Source organism: Phacochoerus africanus, chromosome 3, assembly GCF_016906955.1.
Source record: "Phacochoerus africanus isolate WHEZ1 chromosome 3, ROS_Pafr_v1, whole genome shotgun sequence".
Taxonomy (NCBI): domain Eukaryota; kingdom Metazoa; phylum Chordata; class Mammalia; order Artiodactyla; family Suidae; genus Phacochoerus; species Phacochoerus africanus.
The window spans coordinates 104,003,708-104,016,128 of record NC_062546.1 but is presented as its reverse complement, the minus strand read 5'-3'; the positions used below and the strand labels follow the sequence as shown (position 1 = coordinate 104,016,128).

Below are 12,421 nucleotides of genomic sequence, written 5' to 3'. Positions count from 1 at the left end.
TTCATTATATGAAAGTGGGCAGCTTCCTATTCACAGGTACTTGAAATTTCAGTTTTAACTGAACACATACTTTTTTTCCTGGAACAGAAATATCCTGGGAGGGTAACATTCCCTCTGAATTAATCATCTGTGCCTCAATGTATATAAGCTAATTAGTACATCTTTTCCTAATGTGGGTTTGGAAGAGAGGTTAGACAGCCTGAGGATTAGGTAGTTGTCTATCTCAGATGGAGAAAAACGCCTAAAGAGGAAAAGGAAACAGGAAGGTGTCAAGTTCAAAGGTACATGGAGGGCAGTGAATGCTGTGAGTGGCACTGAGGTTATATTCTAAAAACTGTATAATGTTGTTGCCTTTTTTTTTTTTTTTGTGCCACACCCGCAGCATGCAGAAGTTCACTGGCCAAAGACTGAACATGCACCACAGCAGTGACCCACTTCAGTGACAACCTGACAGACCACCAGGGACCTTCTGCATCAAGTTTTTTTGCTCTTAATTATATACAACTATGTGTCCTGTCTGTTGTTTCAGATATAATGGTGTGTTCTGAAGATGTAATTAGTTTTCAGTGTCAAGTCAAGCTATAGTTTGAGTTTACATTGGTAGCAAGCTATTTAATTTATATTGAGTGGTTATCCCCTAAAATGTCTTTCTCTACTGACCTGGCACATCAGTATTAGAAATTTAATTGGCTATGTTACATTAGAAATATAAGAATCCACTGGGTAAAATGTGAATTCCAAGTTCTTTAGTTCAACCTGGTCTCAATTAGCGTTTCATGGGGATTCAGTCTTGTTTACTTCTTAGGGTTCCTACAACTGGTCATGGCTCCGAGCTGATGAAGGCTCTCTATTTTCCGGAGACAACGGTACTCCTGGGTCCCACTGGGAGGCCCTGGCACTATTTACCATCATCACTTTGATTGGACATTAGGGACCATTGCTTGAGAATAAGCCATCCCTCATGACTGATCTCAGTAATTTTTAATTGCTGAAAATTTCAGTAAGCTGAAGGAAGAACAGGCATAATATATCATTGATATGCATCTATCAGTTTTTAATTGCTTTCTGTGTGTTTATAAAATACTAATGAAGGCTATAGAGTTAAATTTAATCTACTGAGATACAGTAATTTGTAACTGTGTTGGCTGTTGCTTTGTCTCCCTTATTTAATTTCCCTAAGGATATGACCTGTGTGTATTTTAAAACATTTGTTACTAAGTATCCGTATCATTTGTTTCTAAGTATGCCTGTTACATAAATTGCTTTTATGGTAACAGTACAAGGACTATGTCTCTGAATTTATTTTAAGGACAGGCCATTTATACCAAACATGGAAGCATTAAGGGCAATATTTTCTCATTGGGCCTCAGGTCTCTTTATAGGTACACACTTTTATTCAGATTATGCTTATTTTAAGATCACATTTTTAAAAATAATGAAACCACTAAAAATGATGGACATATTCCCTTTATGCCTGACATCAGGCTGTACCTGGATTTTTAATCCTGTGAGACAAGAGATGTGAATATCGGAATGACTGGGAAGATTTGATCCAGTCACATAATCTGGTCCAGCAATTCCTCTGAGTGGTTCTTCTTTTAGCCTCTTTAGTAAAGTTGCATAAACCATTCTTTGTGAATCAGAAGGAGGTGTATATGAAGACTCTTCTGATGATCTGTGTTTTTCAACAGATATTACAGTTTTATTTTTGTGGAACCACATGCAGGATTGTTAAGATTTAGATTAAAAACAGTCCCTTTATAGATGATGGCAAAAATCAACTTTAGACTGAATTTATAGTAAAACGAAGGGTATAAGAAAGGCAGCAAAGAACAGCATTATAAATTATTACTTCATATAATCTAAACAACCCAAGATTCATTATTCTGCCAAGATAAATAACGAAGCAACCCAATTCTCAACAAGTCTATCTCTAATATTAAGTGATACCTTCCGAATTCTAATTTTTATATCATGCTGACTCACGGGTTGGTGGACTGTGTGCAAGCTCTCCACGCATCCAATTCCTCAGAAAGGTGTTCAATTTTTAAAGGCACCGACACCTTCCGACGTTTTAGCAGCTGACTGAAACATGTGAAAAAGAAATTAACATAGGACATCCAAGACGAAGAGAGCAAAAAAGGGAAATGAACTTGAAATAACTGCAATTTTAGATTTAACCACACTTATTCACAAATCTATGTGCATAGATAAGATATATACATGTGCACACACTTATACATTTAGCCTTTAAATCCCTGGCAAGTCAAAAATGTTCAATACATATGGGCTGGATGATAGGCCAGGCGAGTGAGCGCATGAATAAACCTACTGCACAAAGTATGGAGAAAGTTGGGTAAGCCCAGCAGCGCTGAGTCACAGCTACAGGAACAGTGTGTCTCCACATTAAAAGTCAGTAGGAGTAAGAAGGCAGGTATAACAGCAGGATAAGAATGTCAATTAGCGGGAAGGAATGGACATGCTGATTTTAATTCTTTAAAGACAGGATGTGTGAAAAAAAAAGTGAGACAGGGACAGCAGTGATCCATCACATCTATGTAGAAATCTGGAGACATATATAATTATCATTACTATTAATTGTGAGGAGGCGATAGGGAATTATAGTCCTAGTTTCTATAAGTTACAAACTCGGTATGTTCTTCAAGGAATTAGTTCATTGAAATTTAAAAGTAAAAGCTGTTTAAGAGCTAAAAAAAAGAACATAAGATCTTGCAGATGAAGTAAAAGTAAGCATTTCTGTAATTTATATTTTATGGTTACTCATGCTTGTTGTCATCATTCTGCTGGGACATGATCAGAATTGGTGAGAAAAAAGGTACAAATACCCCTTGCCCCCACATATCTCTAATGTTTTAGGAATATTATTTCAAATCAGGTGATACCTTGCTTTTTTCAACCTCAAATTACTGAACTTAAATTTTTTATAGATAATGTAGCATAGCTCCAAAATAAATTCTTTAATATGACTTCCCTGTCTACAATTTTCCACTTGACAGTAATTTACCTGACCAGTAGTTTTTTCGTTTTTATTTTGTTTTTGTTTGCTTGCTTTATAAAAACAGAGAAAGGTTTATTGCAGGCCATGCAAGAACATGGGTGGCTCATACCCCTTAAACCCCCCAAACTTCCCAAACAAAATTTTTCCAGTAGTTTTTGATGATCTAGTGTATGTAGAGTATTATTAAAGAGTGGAGGGGAAAACCACGGTAAATAAGTGGAGAGAACACAGTGAAAAAATATTAGTGAAAAGCTTTCAGATGTACAGGAAATTACAAGTAATTCAGTTTGGCTAAACATGTAAAAGGACACAGTGGGTGACAAGGATGGACTCCAATTTCTGTGGAATTTCAAAGTCAGACTAAGGATTTAGAATGTTACCTGCTCAGCAGTAGGGGGTGTAATAGGGAGGAAGGGGGCAAAGTGACCACAGGAAGGGCTACCACAGGTGACAGTTAGTGGGGCCAGCAACTATGGGGTTATAGGAAATGAGAAAACAAGTAGATGTGGGGATTTACTAAATCAGTGGCTGCTGACAGTGAAGAAAAGCACTAAATCCTGACCCTGAGCACTTGATTCTGGACAACAGAAACATAACGACATCAGAAGAAAGAGAGAACCCAGGAGAAGGAATAGGTTTGAGGAGGAAGATGGTTTTAACTTTGAGTGCAGGGCTTATCTGGAGTGGAGGGAGCTGCCGGACATCCACGTGAACAGGAAAAAGAGAAGGAGATGAGAGCAGGAGACAGAACAAGCTGGGGAATGGATGTGAGTGGTTTGGGGATATCAGCTTAAGCAGCCAGGCAGGACAATGGGTACAGCTGTCAGAGAAGTAAAGAGAGGCCTTGAAAGTTCTGGAGCTTGAGTTCCTCATCCTAAACTAAAGCATTTCTAACTCGTCACATCCTCTCAGGTCTCTCCTTCCTTATGAATACAAAGCCTTCTTGTATGCGTGGTATTGTTTCAAAGGACCATCTTCTCTCTTTCATCATTACCAAAGTCAGAGAGAGCTAACACATCGCCTTGAATATTATTAATTCCATGTGACACATCCAACTGTTGGTCTATTTTAATACTGTTAGAAGTTACTTTCTATTCGTGGCAATGCTCCTGCATAGATTTCTCCTGACAGTGTGAATTCCCACTACGCTCTGCTCTGCTCCAGAGGGCAGAGCCACAGCTCCACAAGACCTCCGCCTGGACAAGAGGGAGAAGCTAGCAAGGAGCAAGCTTTGTTTCTCTCAGAACCTTCTGCTCACATGGAGGGGACTCAGAAAAGCTGCTTAATGCTGCTTAAAGCAGAGACTCAGCATTTTTAAGTATAACCCACTCTGCCATTTAGTGAACTAGCAGACTTGGAAACAGTTTTTCAGGGAAGGCACTACGTTTTATTTTTGAGTATGACAAGTTGTAAGCACAACGGCTGATGTTCAGCAAGCTATAAGATACAGGAGTTCGGCAGGTAGGTTATACCTGAATATAAAATAATTACTTGCCACTCACAGACCCTCTTTACTTTGCATTTTTCTACTGTAGAGATGAGAAAGCTAAAAAACCCAGTTTCTCATATTCTTTTAAAAGTAGGGTTACACTGTTCTGGCTAGTGGGCTGTGGGCACACTAGCCCTAAGGAAGAAAAGGGTCCTGCCCTCTGTGCTCTCCCCCACCTCTTTCCTGCTTCAAATGTAGACATAACACACAAAGGGCTAGAAGCCACCTGAAAACCTTGGGTCACTCAAGCAAGAGAAAGAAGCCAAGAAGATCAGAGTGGAGAGAGGGGAAGAATCCAGATCCTTGATGAAATCAGCCCTGGAATTTCTACCTCAAGTGTCTTGACATAAAACCAAGAAACCCTCATGTCTCAGCGAGAATCAGGATCTCTGTTCTTTACACCTGAATACACTGCTAGTTCATACTGTTTATTTCTGCATTAATAGGAAGCACATGCTTGGTAAATAAATGGATGCCAGTAAAATGTAGTTGCTGCTTCTGTGATACATTTGGATACTAACCATCTCAGTGAGAGGCAGTTCTCTCAATTCATACTAGAAGAGGAACTGCTTTTACCTTGTGTACTCATAAAGTGCAGGAACGATGCTTTGGTACTGTCTTCTGATAGCCAGCAACGCACCAACATAGCCACATAGTATCAGCAGTTCATTTCGTGCTCTAGAAGACAATGTTTATGGTTTAAAGTTCCATAATTTGAGGTAGAGAACATTGCTCTCATACATAGTTATTGCCTTTGGATCTCTATATTTTGGTGGGTGACATTTTCAGCAAAATATGCTTAGAAAATTTCCTAAAATTTGAAGACGTTTTATTCATCAGTTAACTCCTATTCAGACACATCTACAATAACATAAATTGTAATTTAAAATAAAAAATCTTTAAATAATATTTAACACTTGCCTTTTTTTTTCTATTCCTTGTCTGTTCCCTCATGTGATTTCTCCCAAAGTAACTCATTTGGTCAGCTTGAGGGGTTCCTGGCATATTGTGTGGACTCTAGAGAAGGGGGAGGACACCCCCTGCATCCATGCCCTGCTGGGGAAACTTGCCAAGGTTTCACAGGCTGCTGCACCATCTTTCCACATGGCATTGCAATAGAAATAGCCCAAAGCCTCCATTATAAAAATATGTGGTCTCTGGAGACTCTAGATACATGGGTAACAATGTCCTTAAATGATACTTGAATTCAAGGATGATGTCTGTTTTTCATTTTCTAGCACTTTCACTTCTCCCCTCAACCTAGTATGCTTTGCACACATGCACATTTAAAGGGGATGACCACTAGACAGACCGTGGAGGACAAAAGGTCCAAAACCATCCCAATGCTTTGAATCAGCCCTCTTTGAACCAGGTGGGCATGTGTGTGTTTCGTGTACATACATACACACACACACACACACACACACTAGGTGTTAGGTGTTAGGAAATAGTACGTCTAAGATTTACTGTTTGGTTCTAACTGACCTCTGTATTTTCACTTAAGAATTAAACAAAAAACAATGTAACTTTTCTACACATGCACTTATTTGTCCAAGAAGATCTTATTTCTTGATCTGAACACCAAAAACAGTACAGCCATTTTGAAACGTTACATAAGTTCAGTTATGTTATTTTGGAGAAAAAGTACTCACTCAGTACATGTATGCAAGACTAATTTTTCAGTACGAATATAACTCAATAGGTCAAGAATGGGGTAAATGGTATCCAAAGTCCAATTCGAACTACTGATGTATTCTGGCAAAATAAAACCAAATAAAAGATTCTCTAAATAATAGTACCAGAACTTGTTCATCTGATTTTTAATGTATGTATGTGATCGATTCCTTCTGGTCAGTGCTATCTACCTCTTTATTTTCTACATCACAGTTGGGTCCCGATACCATACAAAGAGCAATATCTTTCCTTTTTAAACTTAGGGTGGCTAGTGCTTGATTTTAAGCTTTTTAGAAATGTAAATAAAAATACCAAGTAAGAGTAAATTTTTATTTATTTATTTATTTATTTTTTGTCTTTTTAGGGCCGCACCCACAGCATATGGAGATTCCCAGGCTAGGGGTCTAATCAAAGCTGTAGCCGCCGGCTACGCCAGAGCCACAGCAACTCGGGATCCGAGCCACGTCGTCTGCAACCTACACCACAGCTCACAGCAACACCGGATCCTTAACCCACTGAGCAAGGCCAGGGATCGAACCTAGAACCTCATGGTTCCTAGTCGGATTCGTTAACCACTGGGCCACAACGGGAACTCCTGAGTAAGAGTAAATTTCAAATTATACTACCAACTGAACACATACCTTTGATGAAGTCAATACCAATAGGAAGGGCTTTTTCAGGTTCTTGACTTAACAAGTAGTACTTGATAGTTTCAAACAGATTGCCATCAGCATGGGTCATCTCAGCTAACCGCATACATTCTTTTACTGTGGGTAGCTTGCACTAGAAAATAAATGGTTTGGTAACAATATCACTAAAATTTATATGGATAAAAGCAACAGTATAAGTGCTAAATATTTCCACTATGTCTAGAATTTTTTTTTTAGTAAAGTTGCTGAAAACAAATGTGAATGAAATAATTTGTACTGAGACTATACATTTATGAAATGTCTTTAAGATCTAATAACAATAAAAAGGGTATTACCTAATGAGTCAGTAGTTTTGATCATACAAATACCTAATCAAAGAGGTGGAAGTAAATTGTCTTGTGATATTGGAATTGGTACTCACAAATGTAATTTAGCTGGACGTGCTGACATTAGCTATTTTATTTTATTTTACTTTTGTCTTTTTAGGGCCACACCCACAGCATATGGAAGTTTCCAGGCTAGGGGTCGAATCAGAGCTACAGCTGCCAGCCTACACCACAACCACAGCAACGCCAGATTCCAGCTGCGACTTTCACCTACACCACAGCTCATGGCAATGCCAGATCCTTAACCCACTGAACGAGGCCAGGGATTGAGCCTGCATCCTCATGGACAGTAGTCAGTTTCACTTCTGCTGAGCCACAATGGGGACTGACATTAGTTATTTTAGAACAAGTCTACTGATCAGTGTTAAAAACTACCTTAAATGTAGAAAATATAAAAGGTACATACTTATGTGTACTCTACATGGTAATTTAATTTCACGTGGCCTTGAGATTAAGCAAGTTTATTTTGAGCAGGAAGGTGAAAAAAAAGGACAAGCTCTCAAAAGTTTTTAGCTTTGACATTCTGAAATGCCTCAAGTGGAGATTTGAGCCTATGAAATTTCATTATATTATAAAATGAAAAGCAATCCTAGCTTTTCAAATAATTTTTTTTTCTGTGAAAATTGAGTCCACTCCTCCTTTATGCAAGTTCTCCTTCCAGAAGGAACTGTTATCTTCTATATAAAATTCTGATATGTTTGTAAGATTTGACGCTTGGGTGTTAGAGTTTGTTGGTTCCTTTCTAAGCAACGCATATGCAGTTTACTGCTTTGTTTCACTGGTCTCTGGGGACCACTGGGACGGAGCTTCTGCTGTGGAAAATACTGTGTGTTGTGACTGCAGATGATGCGACTCATCCAGTTAGGCTGCCTGCCTCTTCTTCGAGATTTGTCACTCTCACCTCTTGTCACTTTTCATTACATCTCCTTAAGTTACTAAGACTATTTATTCAATTTGTATATTAACGCATTTTACTCAATAGTTTCATATTTTCTGTTGTTCAAAAATTAAGTAAATTGGTATTTCTTTTAATACGCAATTTTTTTTTCTTTTTAGGGCCACACCCATGGCATGTGGAGGTTTCCAGGCTAGGGGTCCAATAGGAGCTGTAGCTGCTGGCCTACGCCACAGCCCATGGCAACGCCTGATCCTTAACCCATTGAGCAAGGCCAGGGATTGAACCCGCATCCTCATGGATCCTAGTCAGTTTCATTACTGCTGAGCCATGACAGGAACTCCTAATACATGATTCTTAAATGCAACTTGTACTTCTGAAAAATGCTTCAAATTATTTTATATTTCCCTTTTGGAATTTTCCTCAATTTTTAGTGTATCATGTTGATTTAAATCAAAGTTGTGATGGGACCAGAGCTGGAGAACAGAGGTATTCATTCCATCTTAGATGATGCCATCTTAGCTGCTGACCTGTATCCAATTTTTTATGCACCTCAAAAGTGGAATTTTCTACAATAATCTTATTTTCATATATGTATATTCCACCACTTTGAGATGTGTACCACTCATCTCAAGGAAATAAAAGAGTTTGGTTTGATTGAATGAATAATATTTCCAAAAAATTAAGTAAATTGAATACTTTAGATCCTCAGTCTCCTCAAAAAATTACAAGTTTGCATTTTAGTTTCAACATAAAATAGCTTTTACTTCTCATATTTATAAAGCAAAGTACAGTTCATTTAAAAAGTGATTCACAGGGAGTTCCTGTTGTGGTGCAGTGGAAACAAATCTGACTAGTATCCATGAGGATGGAGGTTTGATCTCTGGCCTCACTCAGTGGGTCGGGGATCTGACTTTACCATGAGCTGTGATGTAGGTCACAGACACTGCTGGGATCTGGCCTTGCTGTGTCTGTGGCTATGGTGTAGGCTGGCAGCTGCAGCTCCGATTTGACCCCTAGCCTGGGAACTTCTACATGCTGCAGGTGTGGCCCTTGAAAAAAAAAAAAACAAAAAAAGCAAAAAAAGGGATTCACAGAATACAAAGTGATAAAGAAGTTAAAATCATTGATAATCTTATAACCCATTGGTAATTTTAACTATTTATTCTTTCACAGGTGTTTTCCCTGATATCATAAACACACACACTCACACACACTTTTGCTCTATCTGTATTAACACAATACTCAGTAAATATCCCTTGTTGACAGAATAGGGCCACTTACTGCAGGAAAAATCAAGGTTCATATAAGAAAATTTTGTTATTTTGAGAGTTAAAGATGAGAAAATGTTTTATCTTTTTCTTAAAAGAACTGTACTATGCTATAAATAAAATAAATAGGTACACAGTTAATTTTCAAAAAGAAAATCACATGGTGTGTGCATCATTTTATCATCTGTTTTTTATTTAACTTTTATAGCCATCTACCAATGTCAATGAAAATGGAATTTTGTCATCTTTTTAATGGATGAATAACATAGAAATATAGAAATGTACTGTCATTTATACAGTCTCCTTATTGTTGAACTTTTTGATATATTTTATATGTAATCTTGGTGTATACATTCCTATATTCTGTAAAAGAGCATTTTTAAAAAGCACTTTGGCATAATACATGCGAATTTCACTACACTTCATTAATTCTTTTAAAGATCCTGAATTGCCTATTTTAAAAAGTCAGCACACATATACTTTAAGGTGCAAAGTGGGAAAAGGCTGGGATGGGGAGACACATGTTGAAGTTCTCATTCCACCATTAACTAACCTTCTCTGAGTTCATGTTATACAATATCCTCTGCTTTTCAGGGTTTCGTGAGAAGTGAGTAAATAACAGATAGATGTGAAAATTTAGGGCAGTTCTAAGCATACAGAAGAAACTCAATAAATGTTCTTTCTTATTGTTATAATGTTTATTGTCTTTATAAGATTATCCCGAAGGGACCAAATAATAGTTTCTCTGCTTGCACCTCTATTTGATGGAATCTAAGACTAATTAAATCACAGTACTACATTCCAAATGAGAATACTTAGTATTGTCAGCGTACCTTCGCATGAAGATCATTTATTTCTTCCATACACCCTGGGTAAAAAGCACAGAGTTTTACTAACTGTAGTTCACTATCAGGAATCATTAGGAGAAGATCCGCTGCCAAATTCCTATTCATATAACAAAAGGGGAAACTTCAATGAGGAAAAATATCTAAAAATAACATTTTAGAGCTATTTCAAAGGAGAAGACTCTTATTACACCTCCCTTGCTTTTCTATTTACATAAACAGTATGAATTTCCTAGTTATGAAACCCCTCTAAATGTAGATTACAGAAACCAAAAGGCATGAGGGAAAATGTATTATGAAATTCCAAAATATTTTTAAAAAATCAACTGAATCTTTATGTATTAACAAATGATTCTGTTATTTAGAGTAATTCTCTAACCAACCTAAGCAGTACAAGTGTTCTTTGGAGCGAATTATAAAGCAAACTCTGAGAAAGTTAATTCCCATCAACGTTTGTTACATTTGCCAACATTGGACAACTATATTTTCCAGCTCACTAAAGCTAATGGATATTTAGATATTTTAAGTTTAGCTATTTTGGGAGTTCCCATCATGGCTCAGTGGTTAACGAATCCAACTAGGAACCATGAGGTTCTAGGTTCGATCCCTGGCCTTGCTCAGTGGGTTAAGGATCTGTCGTTGCCATGAGCTGTGGTGTAGGTTGCAGACGTGACTTGGATCCTGTGTTGCTGTGGCTCTGGTGTAGGCCAGCGGCTACAGCTCCGATTAGACCCCTAGCCTGGGAACCTCCATATGCCTCACAAGTGTGGCCATAGAAAAGGCAAAAAAAAAAAAAGAAAAAAAAAGAAAGAAAAAATTTAGATATTTGAGTATTTTTCATATTTCTTAAACTTAAGGTGGAAATGAAAAATAGAAATTCAGTTTTCTGATTTGCTTTCTAAAAATTTAGTTAATGGAATAAGCTATTTTAAAATAAGATTTAAAAATGTATGGACTTAACAGCTTTACATAAAAATATGTTGTATAAAATCATTTTTAAAAATCACTAGGTAAGGAGTTTTTGGTTTCATGCCTCATAACTGAGAAATCACTAATTTTTAATGGTTTAATATATTATTATTCATTTTCAAGAAACTGATATACAGACATTCAATATGACTTTAGAATAGTTAATATTCCAAATGTGGGTTATAAGGTTGTATTGTGGACTCAGAGTAAAATCCTCCTCTACCTTCTTTGTGAAGCCTTCAGTGAAATCTACATTGGTCTTTCATGCAAATAAGTTATTTTAGAAAATATTAGATGTATAATTAAGAATACAGTGAGCACAGAACAGGAATAGAGATAGTGTATGCCAAATTTTCTATCATCATTGGGGAAGTAAATCTTTGAATGTTTTTATAGGTTCCAAATTAGAGTAATACATATGTTCTTGATGAAAAGTATAAATGACTTTATGTTTTCTGATACTATCAATTAATAGAAGTTTTTAATAATGTCTATGAGAATACGGAAATTATCACATGCTTTTTAATTTTTTAATTATTTATTTATTTATTTATATATTTTGCTTTTTAGGGTCACATCCATGGCATGTGGAGGTTCCCAGGCTAGGGGTCAAATTGGAGCTGTAGCCACTGGCCTACGCCACAGCCACAGTAATGCCAGATCCAAGCCACATCCGCAACCTACACTACAGTTCACGGCAATGCCAGATCCAGATTTTTAACCCATTGATGGAGGCCAGGGATCAAACCTGCATCCTCATGGATGCTAGTCAGATTCGTTTCTGATGAGCCATGACGGAAACTCTTCATTAGCTTTTATGATATATAAAAAAGATGTGCTAAAAACTCTACTTAAATTTCTATGAACTACAAACAAAAGTCTGACTTTCTTACTCTAGAATTATATCCCTATACAGTAAATTTACAGTAATGCTAGCTAATTTTATTCACTCGTTAGTCTAATTAACTATTTATTGAAAATTGCAGTATACAGATAAGGGAAAATGTATGCAAATGTATCTAAATACTGATATAAACCAGCTAAATGATCTAAACTCTTAAATTTCACTACAGAACAAGCCCTATTTTAATTTGCTTGGCTGAGTTAACTATTGTTTTATTACACAAAGGCAGAGTTCATTTTTTACACAATTTGAAAATATAAAACCATGAGTGATTGGGAGTTCCCGCTGTGACACAATGGGATCAGCAGAATCTTGGGAG

At 37.0% G+C, this 12,421-nt stretch overlaps 1 protein-coding gene across 9 annotated transcripts in view; it reads right to left on the bottom strand.

Annotated features, from left to right (window-relative positions):
• WDR17 (WD repeat domain 17) overlaps positions 1 to 12,421 on the bottom strand; it is a 104,095-nt gene that overhangs the window by 1,029 nt on the left and 90,645 nt on the right. For 7 of the 9 annotated variants that reach the window (XM_047772282.1, XM_047772277.1, XM_047772280.1 and 4 more), the window contains 6 exons: positions 10,218 to 10,329; positions 6,824 to 6,965; positions 6,161 to 6,263; positions 5,085 to 5,186; positions 1,987 to 2,085; positions 1,492 to 1,675 (listed from right to left, as the gene is read on the bottom strand). In XM_047772282.1, coding sequence (XP_047628238.1) covers positions 1,492 to 1,675; positions 1,987 to 2,085; positions 5,085 to 5,186; positions 6,161 to 6,263; positions 6,824 to 6,965; positions 10,218 to 10,329 — 742 coding nt within the window. Of the gene's footprint in view, positions 1 to 1,491; positions 1,676 to 1,986; positions 2,086 to 5,084; positions 5,187 to 6,160; positions 6,264 to 6,823; positions 6,966 to 10,217; positions 10,330 to 12,421 lie in introns of those variants that run through there. The other 2 variants (XR_007133973.1, XM_047772284.1) reach the window with 2 other exon arrangements.